The sequence below is a fragment of the Anser anser genome (assembly GCF_964211835.1).
Source record: "Anser anser genome assembly, chromosome: 2".
In the NCBI taxonomy this organism is placed as follows: domain Eukaryota; kingdom Metazoa; phylum Chordata; class Aves; order Anseriformes; family Anatidae; genus Anser; species Anser anser.
This window is the reverse complement of record NC_139721.1, coordinates 70,704,910-70,725,771: the sequence shown is the minus strand read 5'-3', so window position 1 is coordinate 70,725,771 and position 20,862 is coordinate 70,704,910. Positions and strand designations below refer to the sequence as shown.

Here is a 20,862-nt window from a genome sequence, read left to right as displayed (position 1 = left end):
TACTGCTCATGGCAAATAACCGAAAACTTCAGTCCACTGATGCTTTACGAATTCATAGGAGTCATAGACCTCACTTGTGGTGGTGGTCTGACCTCTAACTCCCTTCTGTAAGGATTGACTGGCAGTCACTGGGAAACCACATCAGGTGTTTTGGTTTAAATTCAAGCTAATAAGGTGAAGCTGCTACAACTCAAGTAAAATAAAAAACAACCAAACAAAAACATAGGTGTGATTGAGTGTGATGTGGCTGTATCCTGGGGTGCATCAGGATGGTTGAGGGAAGGGATTGTCCGACTCTGTTCTGCACTGGTGCAGCCTTACCTTGAGCATTGTGTGCTGTTCTGGGCACCGAAGTATAAGAAGGACATTATTATTAAATTAAAATTATTAGAGAGTGCCCAGAGGAGGGCTACAAAGATGGTGAAGGGCTTAGAGGGCAAGATGTATGAGGAGCAGCTGAGGTCCCTCGGTTTGCTCAGCCCACACAGAGCAGGCTGAGGGGAGGCCTCATGGCGGCCTGCAGCTCCCTCACGAGGGGAGCGGAGGGGCAGGCGCTGAGCTCTGCTCTCTGGGGACAGCGACAGGACCCGAGGGAACGGCATGGAGCTGGGACAGGGGAGGGTCAGGGTGGGTGTTAGGGAAAGGTGCTGCACCCAGAGGGTGGTCGGGCACTGGGACAGGCTCCCCAGGGCAGTGGTCACAGCACCGAGCCTGCCAGAGCTCAAGAAGCGTTTGGACAAGGCTCTCAGATACAAGGTCTGATCTTTGGGTAGACCTGTGTGGAGCCAGGAGTTGGGCTTGATGACCTTTGTGGGTTCTTTCCAACTCAGGGTATTCTATGATTCCACACTGTTGTCCTGTGGGATATTTCCATTTTGGGAGCGATACTGTTTAATATCATTAATAAAGATGTGGACGGTGGGATTGAGTGCACCTTCAGGAATTTTGTAGATGACACCAAATTGAGTGGTGCAGTTGGCACTTCAGAGGGATGGGATGCCATCCAGAGGGACCTTGATGGGCTTGAGAGTTGGGACCACATGAACCTCATGCAGTTCAGTAAGGCCAAGTGCAAGGTGCACTCTATATAACATCTCTCTGGGAAGATCTTATATAACAGCCTTCTGGAACACAAAGGGTGTCTACAGGAAAGATAGGAAGAGATTTTTTTACAAGGTCGTGTAGTGATAGGACAAGTGGTAATGGTTTTACAGTAAAAGATGGTAGATTTAGAGTAAATATTCAGAAGAAATTCTTTCCTGTGAGGGTGGTGAGGCAGTGGCACAGGTTGCCCACAAAACCTGCGGATGCCCTGTCCCTGGAAGTGTTCAAGGCCAAGCTGGATGGGGCTTTGGGCAGCCTGGTCTGGTAGGAGGTGTCCTTGCCTATAGTAGAGGGGTTGGAATGAGATGGTCTTTAGGGTCCCTTCCAACCCAAACCGTTCTGTGATTCTGTATTGCCTTCTATTTGCTGCTTTTTCTCTGGAGGACAGTGGTCGGCTGTACATTTATAGCCTGGCTTTGTTTCTTGCAGTTTGATGGTAGCCAAACAGAGACTGAGGTGGTTGCTGCCTCCAGTCTTTGCGCAGAGAGTCTCTGGTAAGCCAGTCGTCATGAAGGTTGCTTTTGGGACAGGGACTGTCTGTTCCACACTAACCTCAGCTTTTCTTGCATTTTGGGCAGATGTGGTCACAGACCATCTTTTTAGGGTGAGCATAGGGAAGGGCTAGGAGGAAGTCAGAGATCAGCCAAGGTCCTGGAACTTAGGATCTGGTGCCTGTGTGGCCAAGATTTCAACCACTGTATGTAGGAGGTTGATTGGCTTATTTATTTATTCTTTTTTTTTTTTTTTTCCTTCCCTGGCCTACAATAAACAGGAAAACCAGGATTGCCAAAGCTAATTGCAAGAAGCCTGACACCAAAGTTAAGAGACACTAGACAAGCTTAAATAGTAAAGCTTTCCTCTTGGGATTTCTGTCAGTCATGTGCTTTCTACATAGCTGGATTTTGTATGCTACGCTGAACATGGAGTTTTATGGTTCCCCTTCAGTGTAAGGACAAGGTTACTTTTTATATAACAATTGAAAAGTATAGCAGAAATTGACTGCAGCCCTGTACTGTAGGCTGTTTACAATCCCCTGACTATTCAATAAGTTGCTTCTAAAGAAGAACAGTGTTTATTTGCTACTGGTCAATATTTTCTTATGGTTCACGAATTGCGGTCAGGACAAATGAACTGTGCCTATGAACTTTTCAGGGTTTGTCATATTTAGGTCCAATTACTCCTCAGTGCAATTCCTTATTATAAACACTATGTCTAACTGAAAATGGAGAGTAAAAGAAATATAAATTTTATTCTTGTATTAAAAAATATTTCATGCTCCTATAAACATCGAAGCAAGAAGTTTAACTTTTTTAACTGCAACTCAAGATATGACGACTTACAGTTAGTCCATTTTTTTTTAATGACATCTATCACTCTGCTACAGATCATCACCACTGAACATGGTCAGGCTAAATGAGAGCTAATCGAGACAAGAACAAACTGCCTCCAAAGCTAAACAAAACTACATACTGTAAGCAAGCCTGTGTGAAGTAGATTGCCAGGGTTACTCAGAGTCACTGGAGGCAATGAAGACAACTATATGTCCAGATTTGTGGAGGAGCTGAGCTTATGGTGAGAATGTCATGTTTGTGTGTAACCATGCTTATGACATGGTCCCTCTCTCACTCTAGAGGGGCAGGATGCTTTTTTTTTTTTTGTTTGCTTGCTTCCTGCAAATCAGGGCCTTTACCTCTTCCTGCCTGGTATTTCCTAATGTACTTTCTGACAATCTGAGAAATCTGTGGGTGCGGAATCTGGCTCTCCCTACAGGTGGCTGTGTGGAGTCCCAGTATCTTCAGGAATTGAGCCAGTGTGTTGCTAAGGAGTAGGAGATGCTGCTGCCAGAATAATCAGACGAGAGTAAGTTAACTAAACCAGTGGACTCAGTCTTGTATAGCGCTGCCCAAGGTGGCAGCTGACATATTTCCTATTTAAGAAAAAGCAGGTGATACTAATTTTTCTTTCCATCATTCCTTGGTTAGATTTCTTGTGCTGTTGAGGAAGAATGGTCTAAAATAAGCAAGACAAAGCTGCAAAAAGAAGTAGTATACTTTTCTTAGATGGGTATATGAGCCTTTTCTCAGGTCTGAAGTAGAAATAAGATATCTCGCTGGCCTGAATGCTGGGAACACTTGCTGATAGTTTAACTGGATCATGTTAACACACTAAACAATTAGAGAAGATGGCTGATAACTGAGGTGCAGAGACAACGTTAGCGAAGGTAGTTAGCTCCTGTGCTGGTGGGGAGAAAGACATCAGTCGTTGCCTGTAAGGCACTGGGAAGCTACCTGTTGATGGGGAAATGCAGATGGGGACATGACATACTGGCTACTGAAAAATCATGATTGGGGGTTATGCATTTTAGCACTTAATGATGTCAAGGCCCAGAAAACACTCTTAAAATCCACAGTAAGACTGTCCGCTCAAAGTAGTCATTTACAAATCATTTTATATAAAGGAAAACAAGCCCTCATTTTGACCTACCTCATCTAATTGCAAATCAATTGCAGATCATACAGTTTTTAATTATATTAATTCTGTCAAATTTTGTCTTCATCAGTATGCCAAGTGAGAATAAAGAATGCGCAAGGTACAAGGACTAGGAAGACTTAATTGCTGTTAAGTGATCCTAAAGCCACCTGCAATGGGTGCAGATAGCGCCCATAACCTTGGATATATTTATAATAAACCCATAAGGAAATTATTGGGGGGAGAGAGAATATTCATGGCTCTCGTGTAGGAAAAATAAGTTTGGACTATGAGATACCTGAGACATCTGGAAGAGCCATGAGTTTCCTGGTGAAAAACCTTCTCAGTGAAACATCTGGGGCTTATTTCTCTGCCTGAACCAAATAACCTGAAAACTGTTTGAAGCATGTATTTAAACTTAAAAGCTAGCAGGATGTTTTTTCTATCAATAAAGAGCAATGAATGCTTCAGGAAAAATAAAAAAAAAAAACTGCTGCCGTAGAACTTAAAGAATCATTTTAAAAAAAAAGTAAGAATGGCTTTTTGTGTGCATAGGTGCTCTTTACACTGCAGCATTGCTCAGAGAAAATGATTTCTGTGGAGAGGAAAAGTATATTTTTAATTTCTTACTTTGAACTTTTCTTCACGCATGACAAAGGCACATTCCTGTTCTGTTTTAGGATGATAGAGTCAGCTATTCCTTGCCTGGCCAAGCTGAACAACCATAGCTGTTGTTTGCGTTTTAACTGGACTTCACAATGGCTTTCGGATCGTCAAAAACATCCTACTACTCAGGTTGTCAGCAGTTTTCCCATCTGTGAATCTTTTCTGGTTCCTGAGTGGTTCTTTTTCCCCTTTTTGGACGACAGCTAGCATGGTCTTGCGCATTGCCGCTCACTTTTTAAGTTGTGGTTTGGTTGGTGGGTTTTTTCTTGGTTTTTTTTTTTTTTTTTTTTTGTAGTCTGGGAAACAAGAGCTCAGTGGGAGCAAGCGCAGGCACTGGTAGCGTGCATCCGCATGGTGTGGGGATGCTGTGGGTGCCCACGTTTTGCTACAGCCCAGCACTGACCCAGTGCAGCCCCAAAGTGCCTGTGGAGTTTCTGAACTTGTTCCTCTTTTGCTGATGGCCTCCCGAGTGCATGCCCAATATTTGGTCCTTTTTGCTTCTAAATAGAGCGGGACTAACTGTCTTTTCAGCAGGGGAGAGCTCGAGCACTGAAAGCCTCCCCAGACAAAGGTTTGTGCTGCCCTGCAAGCAGAAAGGACCTGTTTCTTATTTCCCTGACATGCGGCTGGAGCAGATGACATCATCCCTTTGGAGCTGATAGAGTTACACCGGTGTATAAATCGTGATATTAGCGTGGTACCAAAGACCTTCATGCTTTGCAGACTGCTATTGTTTTTATGCTTTTTTTGTTTTTACATAACCGTTCAAGTGTTTTGCATGTCTTCTTACTACATAGCATAAGACAGCTTAACCAAACTAAGCTACTCTTCCTACTTGAAGGACTACTTTTAAATTAATTGGCAAACAAAAGCACCATGAATAAAACAGAGCTTTGTGCTTCATCTTTCAGAGTTTTTGATTGTAGTTAGCTCAAGCTAGTGTGTGTGAGCTATTTGAGACATTTACCTTGGAACTGGAAGGATGAACAGCTACAGCTCTGAGGTAAAGAAAGCTCAGTTAGATTTTTAAATTGTAATAGCAGTTAAGCTCATACTGAAAATAAACTAGCTCTTGATGTAATTCTTAGTAAAATCAATACCAAAGAGAGACTAATAGCTATTCTTTTTTACTTGACTATGTTATTTATTTGTGCTGTAGGGTTGTACTGCTTTTTTAAATTAAAACAGTGAAGAGAGATCATGATGATTATAGAGGGAATACAAAAAGCAAGTAGTGTGGAAGTGAAATGTATTTTATTCATTATCATTAACTAACATGGTGCTTTATCTAGCATAAAGCAGTATATAATTACCGTTTCTTCTTGTATGAGAATTATACTTCTGGTTTCAGACTTCTGAGAATGCAGCAAGTACCAAAAGGCCTTGTTTAGACTGGAGGAAGGATCTTGTGATGAATGCCTTGATCTAAGGATTGGGAAAACATTTGCTCTTTCTGAACGTGCCAAAATCTTGCTCTGTGTCTATGGGTTAACCACTTCGGGATTGGTTCTGCTCTAAGTGTGACTCTTCGCACTGTTTAAAACTTACTCGTAACTTTTGTTCCAAACTGCAAGTACTGGGCATGTTTCTCCATGTGAAAATCTTCACTCTTTTCTGCTTTTAGTATTAAAGATGTCTCCTCTAAATAGTTGACAAAATAGTTGCATTCATAACCACCTTTGCATTCTCATTCAACTCTGAAGCATAAATCAGTGTGTTTATTGCAGCTTTTTTTGCCAAAGAACAGTCCTCCATCACAGCTGGGAAGTCCCTGGTTTTATATGGTGTGAGCATAGTGTTTCTGCACCTTCTCGGAAATAACTAAGCAGCAAGTGCATACAGCTTCAGGATGCATGTGTGCGTGATACGATATTCCAAGTGACTGTGCTACAGGCAGCTGTGAGGAACACTTGAACTCAACCAAATGGTTATCAAGGCTTATCTGTGGTATAAAATGTTGCCCCAAGCAATTTGGGATTAGAGAGCTTTGTGCAGTCTAGGCATACTCCTAAATGCCATTTTCCTAATCCACTTAGGTGTCTCTAAAATAATTTTGACAGCTTCGTCCTCAAAAGATGTCCACAGAGTCTTCTCTGTCCTCATTACTTTCTAGATATGTAGAAGTTTGTTCTTCCATAATACACTGGCTTTGGTGACAAGTCAGCATCAGGCACTTCTGACCCAGTGCTCCTGGGCTGTTTCAGTAGATTGCTGCTCAGTTGTGTTGCAGGGAAAGCCTTGTCAGGACTTGGATGTTCAGTGGTCTATGTTAAAAGGAACCACAAGGAAGCTGTTGCAAGTGAAGGACAGCGGAGTAGGGTACGGAGATGGAGCTATGGGCTTTAAAGCTGAGAAGTGCCGAGGCCTTAATGACAGCATTTAGGTACATAAAGCTGCTGCATGTGTTTGGTCTTGTATGAGTAAGTAGAAATTCTCAGCATCTCTTCTGAAGGCAAACATATTTGGAATCAACCAGCTAGACATCTGCAAGCTTAATTCATTGAGGACTGCAAAAAATGAAAGCTCTTCAGTCTTAGTGGGTTTGGCCAATATTATCTATTAAAACTACTATTGGTGTGTTTTATTTTGATCATTCAATTGTTTAAAAAAAATGAAACGTTGGGAGCAGGCACTGGAAACAGGGACCCCATGCGTGCTTGTTTATAGGAGCTTTCATGCTTATAGCAGAGTGCAGGCTTGTTCTGGTTCTCTTGTGCATAGACGAAAGTGATAACTGTGGCAGTGATCTTTTACAGTAGCTAGTACCAGATGGTTTAGAGGGATATTTGAGCACCACCATAATGGATAAATTTAAATAATAGATATTGGATGCCTGTTGGCTTGAAGCATACCTGTTTTATATGCTATTAATTACGAAGTAGTTTTTCCAATTTCTAGAAGCACTTAATTGCATTTGATCTCTAAGCTTTGAACTCTAATTATGAGCTTTATTGGCCCATTGTGTACTGTATTTAAGTCTCACTTTTAACTAGTTTCATAGTTTTTCATTAATTTATTCCTTTGTTCTGTAAAAGTCTGAGCATGATTGACTTTTTTTTTTAGGTTTTCAATACCATCATCCTCTCTGCTTTTTCTAAGCTATCTTGGTCTTTTTGTTCTCTTATGGCTTCTTGAACTGGTCCTCACTGATACCATTTAGAGCTTGTTCACTTCTAGGGAGGATAGATCAAGAGTTGTTGCTGAAGCCGTTTGTATTTAGCTATGTTCTCTGTATGCCTTTTGAAACAGGATGGTCAGAGTGTAAATAAGGAATGAGTGCTTGATATATGGCCGATGATAATACTACATTCATCGTTTCCTTACAGACTTGTATTTTGCTTGTAACTGGGTTTGAGTGTGTGGCTTTCTGGTTGACTATTGTTAAGTCGTGCTCCTAATGAATGCCAAAGTTCTCTTTTGTTTTCCTATTCTGGTCCAGGCAACTGCTTTAAAGCTTTGGGGTTGAAACTGCTGCTTGGCAGCTAATCAAACGGAAGGAAAAATGGATGATTTAAAAAAATAGAATAAAAGTAGGTGAAGCACAAGTGCCAAATAAATTCTGCTTAAGGGTAAAAACTTTAGATCCCTTGTGCTTTTATAAATTTGGGAGTAGGAGTTAAAAGAATCTGCAAGGTACATGATTCTTTACCATTTGTCTACTGCTCTCTATTGAATTTCATTCTCATAAACTTCTTAATCATGGTCTTTTAATGATTTTTACAGTTGATATTAGGTTTTGAATCACAAAACCTTTAAGAGTCAGTCTAAGTATCAGAAAGAGTTGATGATAGTAGTCATTAGAACAGTTGTTAATAGACAAAATCTTTCATCTAAACCTCCAGGATTCAGGTTGTGTCTGAAAAATGATTCTGTTGACAAGTGCATGATGTTTTCTTCAGTAATCCTGCCATGCTTTATTTTTTGTATTTCAAGTTTTTGTATTTTTTTTTCCTTGGCGTTAATGTGTTTAACACAATGCATTTTCCTGTACATTAACCCAAGGGGTTGTGCTTGTGATGTTTTGTTTTTTTTTCCCTTTTAAATAGCTAACCAGAATCCTCCAAGACAAATTTTGACTATAATGAAGGATAGTTTACCCTGGTCTTCCTGTTTCCACTAGTGACTCTCCTTGACTATCATTAACTCTAAATCTCCCCTGCTTTGGCTCTTAGAAATTTGTAAATTTTTCCAGGACTGCTGTCAGGTCCTCTCTCTCTTGAACTGTCTTGTTTTTCCCAAAACCTCTCTGCTTCTTCTGTTTCTAAATGGCCTGATACCTTGTCTCTTCTTTCCCTGTTTTCCTTAGTTTTGACTTCTCATTGGGGAGGAATTAAGGATGCAAACACCCTGTTCTCTCAAATACTGATTTGAAGCACTGCTGATCCCAAGACTGATGTTCCAGCTGCCCTGCATATAAAAGGGTGCAGACGTGGGTCATGTGGCCGCAAACACAATGTTTGTGGGGTTTTGGTGTCTTGCTTTTTGTGGTATGCTGTCTACTAGGCGCTTAGCCACTGCGTCAATGAAACCACCACTCCTACAGATTGCAATTTACTGCTTACTGTGTCCTTGCTGTGCCTCTGTAAACTGCGTGGGTGGTGGTGTGGCAGTCCAGCATTGTAGTTTTGTGGTAGGGTAGTGAGCGATCCATAGTGTGTCATGTGCAAGCAGAGTAGCAGAGGTGGAAGTGCTAGCTATGCAGCCTGCATCTTCAGCTGCAAACTGGAGAGTGCTGGGAGACAGCTCGTTTGTAAGGACATGTGTTAAAATAAAAGGCTTTGAATCCTCGATTCATTCTGTGACATCACTTCAAAAATATTTCTTAAATATGACGTATTTCGCAGTTTACAGTTTCATAAGTACAGAAAAAGTAGTTTGAAATTTTGTCATGAGTTCAGTACAATTTTTGCTTTCTTGGACTGCACCTTATCTTTGAAAGAACGATTTCTGTGGTTTCCTACACACACAAGTTTGAACAAAAGATTCTTCAGATGATAAACTCCATTGAAGCTAATCCTTTCCCTCCTCCTCTCCCTTTTCTTGACCTATCTGCTTCTTAGAGATTATTTCCATTTCCTTGGATACCTTCACAGTAATTCCAACCAAATGGTAATGAGAGCGTGTCAGCTGTAGGCATCCCCTGTGTATCCGCCAAAAAGCGGTATATGCTGCCAAATAAAGGCTCCTGTTCTTATGGCTGCTCTCCTTTTTGTTTAGCTGAAGACATACTTAACCATGAAGGCCAGAAGAGCTAGCTCTTTGTGTTTGTAGTGAGGAAAAGCTGAACAAGGATGGGGAAAAGGAATAGAAGAATCGAGGTGCCAAAAAGTTAATGAGCAGATGCAGAGGTTAGGTTATTTGCATCATTGTATGTTCATTATCTTTACCGTGAGAAAACTAGAAAATGCAGAAGGTTCTTCTGGCTTAAAAAGCTGGAGAGATTTTTGGTCTAAACGATTTCAGTTTGCTGAGCTCTGCTGTTGGCTGTTTGCTTCATGTGTTTTCTCTAATTTAACTTAAAATGATTAAATTAGGTGGGGGAGGAACGTGCGTCAGTTCTCATGCAGAATGAAATTTTGCCTAGTTCTTATGCAGAATCTCAATTATTTCTAATGTCTTCTGTTTTCCTTGTTTATACTGAACGTTTCAGTAGTCCCCATCCCTAGGTGAATTTAATTTGCTTTCTTGTTCCACGCTTGTTGACATTTTGAGCACTCGCACGTTTTCCAGCAATGCTCGTGTGGCTACTGATGGAAGCCCTGGTGTCTTATTTGGAAGCAGATACTCCAGTAAACTCTGAACGGCTCCCCGTGGAGCACTGTGTTAAAAGGAGCTGCTAAGTGAGAGCTCTGGCAAGTCGGGGGCATAATCCACCGCCTAGGAATAGCAACAGGTACGCATCTGTGCGTTACGGTTTCACTGCGATGCGTTGCCTGTGTTTGAGACCCCCAAAATAGCACAGTTCCAGAATTTTGAACTCTGAACTTCCTTTTGTTATTCTTAAGTCGAACCCATAATATTAATGTAACAGCTTTCAGTGTTTGTTTTCAGTTTCTTTGTTATTTCAGCAGAGTATTTGTATTGGCAGCGTGTTGTTCCAGTGGCTCTCCAGGATCTCATGTGGCATTAATGTTTCGCTTCGTGCACTGTAGTACCTGACCCCAGCAGTACTCGGTGGCGTCAGCCAGGCCTGAGATAAAAGCTGCTGTTTCAGACCAGGACTGCAGTCTGCATATGAAATACCAACATTTTCATCTTGGAGTAGTAGTTCCTTTCAAAGGAATTGTGCTCTGACTGCCCTATGCCTGGTCACACAAACCTGCAGCCTATACTTTGCGTAGGCGCTGTGCTGTTGATGCAACTGCATGTAAGCTCTGCAACATGCACAGGGGCTGTGAAGCAGTTTGGCAATTAGTGCGCTAAAAAATAAACTAAAAGTGCATTAGCATTAATAGTTATTCCTATAAACTATGCTAATTGCTCCTGAAGTGACACAAAATTGGAGAATGCTGTTGTGCCTGCTAAATTAGTTGTAAGGTCAATGATCTAGCAAACAAGTTTCTTTACCTAGCCTCGAAATGAGTACGGAGGAGTGAGTTTGGTAGGGTTTGGAAATCTTGTTGGCTTTTGGGAGCAGGGCCTTCTTCAGAAGTAGCCATCTGTACAGAGCCTGTGGCTGAGCTTAACTTTAGAACTCTGACCTCCTGAAAGTGTGGGCTTTATTGTAACTTTAAAAAAAATTAAGAAAATACATGGACAAGAAAACACAAAGCTAATTTAAAAAACAAGTATGGGGGGGAAGAGTTTAAAGCTTTGTTCTAAGCAATTGCAGTGGAGTTGCTGAGAGCATTGGGAGTTTTAGATCAAGATACAGTGGTTGCATGCTGTGTTGGGTGTCTGTCAGACTGGAAGATGAGAGCAGTTTTTAGCATACACCATTAATTTTGAGCACTAACATCTGGTTTACAGATTACTTGCTTTCATTTCATCTCATTAATGTCAAGCTTTGTACCTGAGATAGGTCATGCAGCATCACTCCTGAGCTGGATGCTTTGGTCTCTCTTTTTTGTTATGTTACCTGAAGTGCTCATGACTGGCATGTCAGTGGCATGGGCTGGTTAGACCTATTCTTCGTATGAGAAGGAAGGGATTGAGGCCCTTGGCTGGAGGGTATCTGGTAGCAGCTCTGAAGGCAGGTAGGTGTTCTAGTGGGTTGCATTTGGGATGTGTTCAGACCATCTCCATGTTTTGTTACTCTGTGAGACGTAACAGGGACAGCAACGCTGTTCTGTTTTAAAAGGCCAGCTGTGTGCAAATGCAGAAAACTTATGTCTGGTGATCTGTACTTAAATTTCAAAAGCATTAAAATATGATGCTCTCTGAATAGAGCATGATCATCCTCCATTTGAAGCTCAGCTGTGGGTGAGAGCATTAAATATTGATTTGCACCATTTTGGTTTCTGCAGTTTTCTTAGAAATATGCAATATGTTTGGTAAGGAGGCAGGGATGTTTTTCTACACTTTTCCTGAGTAGAAATGGGTTATTTTTTTAATTAAAAAAAAAAGTGGGGGTGGAGGGAAGAGACGTCAAAGGAGAGGGAAAACTGGCATTTGTAGGCCTTGGTAACAGGATTGCCATCCCAATAGAAACAGCTGAACCGGAAAGGAGCACCTTTTAAAACTGTGTAGCTGAAGTGGGCAAATGTGTCAAGCTTGCAATCTGTAAAGCAAAACAATGCTTTGGATTTAAAAATGGAAAACTGAGTGTAAAGGGACTATTTTTTTAGTCAACCATTCCACCTATTCTGCAAAGCATCCTGTAGGTGAGTAAGGAGCATGCCAACACTAATAGGAACAATTACCACCAAATGATCATTAAATGAAAGATGAGCTAAGACATTTGAGTAAGATAAGGGTTTTCCGAGTCTGTGCCAGAAGCTAGAACTGAAGAGGGATTTTATTTCTACAGCTTGTACTGGATTATTCCAAGGTTTGTTTTTTTTTTTTGTAAGGCATTTCCTTTCCCTCTAATTCTGGAAGCAACTAAATGAGCAAAATAATCTGCCCAGTAACTTTAGCTAGAATTACCAGAAACTTGGTGAATCTGATGTAGTTCCAGCTGGTGGCTGTGGAGTCGAGCAGTTTTGGTAACTTGTGTGGTAACACTGGAAAATAAGTTTATCCTTTGAACTCGTAACATAGGCCTCTTCGCACTGTGAATGGGACTTGTTTGCTATCTGAACTGGATCTTTGAGTGGTGCCTACATTTATTTAAATGGAGGATAAAATCAAGAAAGTGTTTGGCACTGTCGTTGCACGCACTGGCTGTTGACTTGTCAAGGCCTTGGGGTTTGGGAGACGCGAACAGCCACTTGTCCAAAATCCGAGTGGATTCTCGGGGTGAGGGAAGAGCAGCTCCCCAAGGCTGGTTGTTGAAAAATGCACTTCTGTGGTCTCTGAACAAACAGCGAAGAGAAGCTTTTTTAATGGTTTGTGGTTCTGCTGTTATGCTTTCCGAAAAGCAGGGAGGGTGCATGTGGCATTTCCACTGCCCTTAACCTTTGCCAGCCTATGCTGCCTTGGGACAGAGGGGTTAAAACAAGCCAAAGGAAGGAAAGTCCACCTGGGACATGTACTAATCTCGCAGAGCACTGTGGAGGAAGAGAAAGCAGACTTCCACAAGTTTCTCTTGGCATGGTACGGTGCACGTTGCCTCTGTGTTTAGGTATTTACCCACCAGGCTTCTTGATCAAGATGGCCGGTGCGTGCGTGGGGTGCTTGTGAAGCAGACCTTGGCACTCGGCCTACGCGTGGCCTGCTTCACGCGCCTGTGCTCGGGAGCCTGTGCTCGGCCTTCTTGTGGCCGCCAACACCTCACTTCCAGTGTTTCTCTTGGATTGTGAGGAGCCAAAGGCAGTAGATGAAAACAGTGACTGAACTCTCTTTTCTGTATTGTCATTCAAGCAGTTTCTCTTGTAGTGTCTGAAAGCAGCAGTAATCACTTACTGGCATCGTGTGACTGGCAGATGGTTGTCCTTCTGTGCTGCTGGTTTGTTTAGTTTTTTTTTGCCCTACAGTTCCTTGTTCCTTAAGCTATGAAATTCAGAGATCACAGAATGGTTTTGGTTGGAAGGGAACCTAAAGACCATCTAGTTTCAACTCCCCTGCTATGGGCTGAGATGCTTCCCCATGGCCAGGTTGCCCAAAGCCCCATCCAGCCTGTCCTTAGATACTTCCAGGGATGGGGCATCCACAACTCCTCTGGGCAGCCTGTGCCAGTGCCTCACCACCCTCAGAGTAAAGAATTTCCTTCTAACTTCTAATCTAAATCAACGAAATGGCGAGCTTTCCTGTTGCACGGCAACAAGGGCTTCTATGTGGTCGTCTTCTCAATGGAGAGAAATGGGTGTTACCTCTTCCTACAGGTCACTGTGTAAAACAAGAAAGCAAAAGTCGTTGTCTGTGTACTGTCATTGAACTATTTTGAGTCGTCTGAAGCTCAGTGGCCTTGCAGTGCAAATGATTCTGGCCCTACGGGCTGAGGGACTAGCCAAAACTGACTGAATTTGGTTACCTGCGGAAGATAATGACCAACTGAGCTTCTGCGCCACGTCCTTTGTTTCCCGGCAGCCCAGAAGGAGCACTTGCAAGAGATGCTGGCTTGACATTGCCCTGCCTGCAAGATTTCACGGGGCAAGTGGGAAGCATTTGGGCTCAGGGGGACCCAAGGGCAGGGCAAAGCTGGAGCTTGGCAGCGCTGACCTCGCTCTGCCCGTTCCTGGCCAGGATCGAGGGCAGGACACCTCTCCTTGGGTATGGTGTGCTGGAGCTTCCTTCTGCCACTGGTTAAATGGCAGAGGATGAGGGATTAGTAAACACTGGTTTTAAGTGTTCTGGTATTTTAACAGTTTAATCAGTTTGTTTGCTTTTGCTTAATTATTTGTGTTCAGTGTAACTATAAGCTTGCAGTAGTGTAACTATTGCTCATACTCTTATGGTCTTATTATGTGCTTCCTGTTCCTTTTCCTTACATTTCCCCGATATAATTATCTGTGGGAAAACTCTATTTCAGGGTTATTTAAAGAATTTCTAATTGTGGTGATGACTCACTGGGGCATCGATACAATTTCTTCTGCTGAAACTATCATTCTGTTTCAATTTTTTTTAAAGCTTTTGAGTACTTTTGTGGCGATGATTAAAAGATGACAAATATTTATGATGCACAAAATAGAAATTGTCACCTTGACTACTTTTTTTTTGTTGTTGTTATATTACTTATATAAAATTTTTGGCTCTTCTGGGCAACACACAGGTGTGATTGGAAAAAATGACTAATGATTTGAAGGGACTGGCAAGAGAGATTTTAGAAAGTGCTTTTTATGTTTATGGAAAAAAAAAGACCTCGTGGCAATAGTACTAACAGGTTGAGCAGTTCAACAACAACAAAATGCTCATCTGAGTTTTGGGACCAGTAGGGAATATTTAAGAGTCAAAAAGAATTGTAAAGAATAAAGTGAAATAAACAGAAATAACTTCTAAAAAGTTGAATAGCTGTCTTGTTCATGGTTATGGAAAACAGCTGTGTTAAATATTTTTTGAAAGGCTCGTTATAGGTTCTGCCTTTTGATCATCCTCAGAGAAGATGTGTGCTAATAAAGATTTTTAATGTGAATTGTGATCAATGGGAAGAGCATGTCCGAAAGGAGCTAGATAGAGGCTGTCTGTGGGGGTCTCCAGAGACAGGGAGAAGTGATGCGTAGCAGATAAACATGGAATTAACACTGAACAGAGGGGAGAGACCCAACATCCTGAATTACTACTAATAAGCACTAATGAGTGAACATCAGCCATCCTTTGTGTTGAAAAAGGCAGGGGATTTACTAATTAAAAAAAAATCACAAGGTAACTTCTCTTTTTGTATACTGCCTATAAAATATGAGTGCTGGTGAAGCTTGAAAGGGAAGATGCAAAGTAGCATAATGACCCTATGGAAGGATGACTCCAGAGCTTATTGCCTTAGTTCTTACTGCTTTTCAAAGTGTTGTTTTGCTCCTTTTCATGTCTGTGTGTACACAAGCAAGAGACTTTTTTGGCAAGATTCACTGTTAAGTAAGGGAAATAAAAGATATAGTAATGGAAGAAATTGCAATCACTCCTGTTGATGGATAAATGGATACAGTGGACAATGCTTTAAAGCCTGGATGAATACCATGTTCAGCTGAAACTATGGAGATGAGATGAAAATAGGTAGAATGTACTATTTTCCTTTATCTTGTACACGAAGTACTTCCTGTTCTCATCATGCTTTTTATACGCTAAAGTCGTAAGACATTAGTAAGGCACTGTTCCTTTTCCCTAATTATGCAGTATAATTGGAAATTGTGGGCAAATCTCCTAATCTCCATAGTGACAGCAGAACATTTATCTAATTAGTAGTTTGCCTTTTGGCATTACTTTGAATAAATTAGCATTTCATTTGATATCCTGGGCTACTGGGAAAAAAGTTTCCCGGAGCAGTATTTAGTCTTTCTTCTCTGAAGGGTGTATTTTGAATTAGCATAGGTTAATAATACCCTTTGTACCCGGGGAGATGCAGAATAGTAATACTGTTGTAATTCTTAATATCAGGGAGCTGGGCCTGGAGGTGCTTTTCTTTCTTTAATCCCCAGGAGTCAGGGTGAAAACTCATGCCGCGTTATTTGGTGTGCTTACTCTTTCACTGGGGGGGGGGGGGAAGAGAAAGCGGAACAGGTTCAAATGCAACTTCACCTCTTCCCTCTACCCTTTCCTTTCTCCAGAAAATGAACTTTTTCTTTCAAGCTGTAGACAGTGCTCAGCACAGTGATGTGGGCTACCTCAAAAGTCATGCTCTATCAGTTGCATATTAAAAAGTTGGTCTTCTGCAGTATTTCCAATGCAGCTAATCCAGAATGGCTCTGAGAAGACTGCTGGTATTCTTTTATTGGACGGATAAATCCCTGTGATAGGAAACCGGGTGACTGAGTCTTGGTATTGGCATCCAGATAAGAAGTGTGACCTCCTGAGCAGCTACTGGGAGCCAGTAACTTCAGTGGGAAATACAGGTGGCTCATCTAAGATGGAGTTTCAATTATTTTATTTTCTAGTGTTAAAGAACAAATACTGAAATCCATGGGTTTGATAAAGGGTTATAATGTCATTTCTTTGACTCATTGGCTGCTTTGGACCTTTGCTAATCCCTTCTGAGAGTTGGTTTCCACCTGCAACAGCAGGTTGGTATGGTGATGACTGTTCTCCTCTTCCCAAAGTGGCCTCTGCCGTGAGGCTGTAAGTTTATCCCCCCTCCACAAAAAGCAACTATGACAGTGGTAGGGTTGAGAGGTATGCAATGGAGCTGTCATCTTGTTCTGCCACATCCAGAGAGATGAAGTGTCTTCTGTTTGGCAGGTCAACCTGAGGCTGTTTTGTTATCAGACCGGATTGTATATGTCGTAACATGACACATCTGGGGCTACTATACTGTTGAACTTGAAACTGGTTACAGAAGGACCCCAGCACTGTGACACACCGAGGTCCCCAGCAGCGTTTGTCAGACAGGGCTCAGCGATGGCAGCTCCTCTGCTTCTGGGCGGGGTTCTCCAGGGTGTCTGAGGTGGACGGTCACTTCTTCCCTAGCAGGAAGGTACGACACCCTGTATTTCCACCTGCCCTTTTTTTTTGTTTGTTTCCGTGCCTTGGGAAGAGATTTTCCTTGTTCCTTGTGATTTGACACTGGGCTGTCATGGTGAGAGAGAAGTTCACGTTGCTTCTTAGCTCTTCCTTCAGGCTTGTATAGTTACAACTTATCATTGTGACCAAGCATCTAGTGAACGTGGACTTGGGATTGTGTAAATTGTCTAACATCACTCTCTTCTACCTCCTACATATGGTTTGTTTTAGGGAGATTTTGTCTGCGGACCTGGAAAATGGAAAGCCTATGCTAGAGGTATGTCAAAAAATCACCGCTAAAATCTGATGTTCTGAATTTTGCTCTACAGCTTGATGACTGCACTCTACAATTGTCTCACAACGGTACCTATCTGGATTTAGAATCCACTCTAGCAGAACAAAGGGATGAATTGGAAGGCTTCCAGGAGGATGCTGGGTAAGTAAATGTTTGCTAAATTTTGATTAATAAGCATACTTGTCCAGAAGCATTGAGGTTTCAGGATCTTTTGTGGTTGACTCGGTGCATTCAGGTCAACGTTAGGAACAGAAAACATAAAATTCTTTCCTGCGTAAGCACATGACCCCCCCTTCTGTAATTAAGAATTTAATGACTTCTACATCTATGTTCGCTTGTACAGTTTCTCTAAAAGAAGATGGCATTACAAGAAATCTGTCAGGAAGACTGCTGTGACTAGTCTAATACATATTATAGCTTTCTGGGGTTGGTTAGTTCTGGGAACTCGGAGATATCAACGTGTATAATAACAGCCAGAGTAGAAGAATACATTGAAGTTGTGCTCTTGAAGTTACAGACTCAATTTCTTTGTGCCTTGAAATCTAAGTCCTTGTTATATATTCTTGAAGAAAAAACTTGTATTGACTTTTTTTCCCACTCTGACTCATTGAGTGTGGGATTTTCTGTGGTGTTGGTAGTGTTTTTCGATGATCGTTGTCTTGCCCTTTTTTTTTTTTTGAATTGCTGGCATATACTTGTTGCTATAACACAGCTTTCCGTAAACTATCTATGGTGAGAATTGTGAAAACAGAAGGATCTTTTCTGGGCCTTTAGGTGATTGTTTTGCTCAGAATGTAAAATGAAGGGACAGTCTAAAGCTATTTTAGCTTTGTTTGTTGCTATATTGGACTGGATAGTTGTTATTAATTGCATGGGTGTGTTTTGGCATGGACTCCGTGCATGTGAGTAATCTAGCTGTGCCAGAAGGAAATTAACTGCATTCTTAATTGGTCAGGGCTTGTTAACATGAAGAGGTGTAGCCCTTTTGCTTTTACTGTTTCCTCTACCTTTTGTGGTAGCTGTCCTCTGATGAATACAAATACAAATTCTTAAAACTTGAAATTGTGCCTCTGAGGATTATTTTATATGGTGAAGATTTTCAAATAATGTTACAGATATTTGTGTGTGCATTTGTCTTTCACCCATACCAATTTTGGGCATGTTTTTGTAACTATTGGAAGACAAAGAAAAAGTTCAAAATGAAATCAGTTACAAAGAATCTTGCTCAACAGATAAGAGTAGCCAATAAAGCTGAACTGAGCATCACTTCATATTCAGCAGGAGCAGTAAGTATAGAAGTTGTAGTCATCAGTTCAGAGCACTTTTTCTCACTGCATAAAAGAATGAGAAGTACTTATTCCTTGCTAACTTGATAATAAGTCAAAATCAATTAAAGATGGACAATCTTCTGATGGTTGTTTACAATGTTGTAGTAACTTTGCATGCATGAATGAGTTGTCACCTCAGATTTCTTTTTCACTTCCACTGATGTCTCCTGATAATTCTGGTAATTGTAACTCCATTGCCTTTGATACCCCACAGTGTCATCACTGAGCAATTTGGCAAGCCAGAGACCAGTTGGTGTTTTTCCTGCCAGACTTCTCACTCAAAATTGCAGGCAGCCTTCCTTCCAGCTTAGTTTTAATTTCTGCTTCCTTTGGGTGTATAAAATCCATGATGTGAATTGTTCCTGAAACATGAGTCTAATTTTGTTTGGGGTGGCTCTCCTTAGGAAGAAAAGACAAACGAGCAATCCATCCCATCCCCCCAAAACCGAACATACACACGCACAAAAAAAAAGGCAAACGGAAAAAAAAAAAGCACCTGGACATGTGAAACTTTCCTGGAACTGTGTGTCTATGGTATTGATCTGATCTGAAAAATCAGTTAATATTTTCGTGTATTTTGCACGTATGTGCAGGCTGCCTCTTGTGCAACCAGCTGTCAGTTGAGCAATTAATTCTTGCAGTGTTTTGTACTGCCGGTGAACGTGAAGCGTGCTGGGAGCTCCTTCATTCCTGTGCCAAGAATGGATAGCGAGGTACAATGCACCTTCATATATTCAGCTTCATAAAAGCTTGGGATACAAATTATTATTGTAATAGTTTTAATAAAAGGTTCGTATGAAACAAAACAGTTTCTGTTGTGTAGCCCTTGCCTTCATTGGTCTTTGCCCTGTTCTCTGAAGTTATCCCTCTAGTAGCTGTGGGTATATTCCTAGAGTGTGCTTAATCAGCAGTGCTGCTTAATGACATGGGGCTTGCATTTTAACATAAATTGTTGTGAGGCTGAAGAAATTTTAGTTCCGTCTTCCCCCTCCATGCACACATCTACCCTGTAACTTGCAGGCTGGAGCCTTGAAAATGACATTTTGCTTGGCTGCAAGGGGATTCTGCTTAGTGAAGTACAAAACCTTGCATTTAGGAGTAATTGGTTAAGGGACAAGCAGGTACTGGTCAGGCAGAACATAAAGCAAGAGGAATATCTGACTTGTCAACAGCTTTTCAGGAATGGAGCTGACGTTTTAGGGAACCGTATGCTGAAAGCAAGATTGATTACGGTTCTGTGAAAAAGGTAAGGAGAGCCCTAAGGTGTAAAGCAGGAATTTAGCCCATGAAATGCAGTGAACTTGATATCTTCAGTACCAGTTAGGCTTCAGACGTGGATTTCTGCATCCTACTTTTGTCCATGTTTAAAGAGAGTATTCTCTCTTTAATAAAGAAAATAAACAAGGAGGAAAATAAATTAGAACAGCCATCAAAATTTCTGAAATCTGTAAGGTAGCTTTCCTGTATGACTCAGTAACTTTGTCACTTCAGAGTAAATGCAACTCTTGTGAAATTATCCAGGGGAAAAAAAAAATTAGACAGGATAGCTGCCATACCAAGTTTCTGGCAAACTAAAATCTGTTTTGGGGACTTGTGGCTCTGATCTTTTGCCCCTGCAGAGACCAAAGCACTGAGCTGGAATACTCCTGAGCTGGAGAGTTGGCTGAGGGCATCTGGGGCTTAGCAGCCTGCTTTCTGCGAGTAACTGGCTGCAGAAACCACTTAGTCTCTTTCTTTCTCTCTGGGTCATTTCAAGGTCCTGCTCTTAATCTTCAAAGCTTTTAATTTTCTGAGATTAGGGTACCTCAGGATCTACCCCTCTACCATTCCAAGGCTGTTGTGCTCATCAGGGTCACTGAAGCTTGCTGAACTCTGAATGAAGGATTTAGTAGCCAGATATTCGTGGCTTTTTTTGTTAAATTTTAGATCCTAAACTCCTATTAAAAGTGTCCAGAATGTTCTGTAATTAGTTTTCAGCAACTTTTCCCCAAATGTTCCTGTTTGAACTGGCAAAACTGTTAAAATTAATAAAAATAAAATCAAAATACTTTTTTAAGCACACTGCTGAAAGGAGATTTAGAAGTGAATAAGTAAATAAAGCATGCAGGAAATACAATTTTACTTTTTTTTTTTTCTTATCGGTGTGGGAGATGGTAGGTATCTCTTTAGTAAGGACTGGATGAACATATAGGAAAAATTGGAAGGATTTTTCTTCAGGAGGAAAGAAAAGGATGGTGGCAGTTAGGCTGGAATCTTCTTATGTAAAACTGTAAATAACGGGGATAAGAAGGGCATGCACCCGTACATGATTTC

At 41.4% G+C, this 20,862-nt stretch overlaps 1 protein-coding gene across 9 annotated transcripts in view; it reads left to right on the top strand.

Annotated features, from left to right (window-relative positions):
• The window catches only part of FHOD3 (formin homology 2 domain containing 3), a 410,386-nt gene that overhangs the window by 16,470 nt on the left and 373,054 nt on the right, over nucleotides 1-20,862 (top strand). For all 9 annotated transcript variants that reach the window (XM_083826789.1, XM_083826793.1, XM_083826785.1 and 6 more), the window contains exon 2: nucleotides 17,256-17,362. In XM_083826789.1, the coding sequence (XP_083682915.1) occupies nucleotides 17,256-17,362 (107 nt within the window). The remainder of the gene's footprint in view (nucleotides 1-17,255; nucleotides 17,363-20,862) is intronic.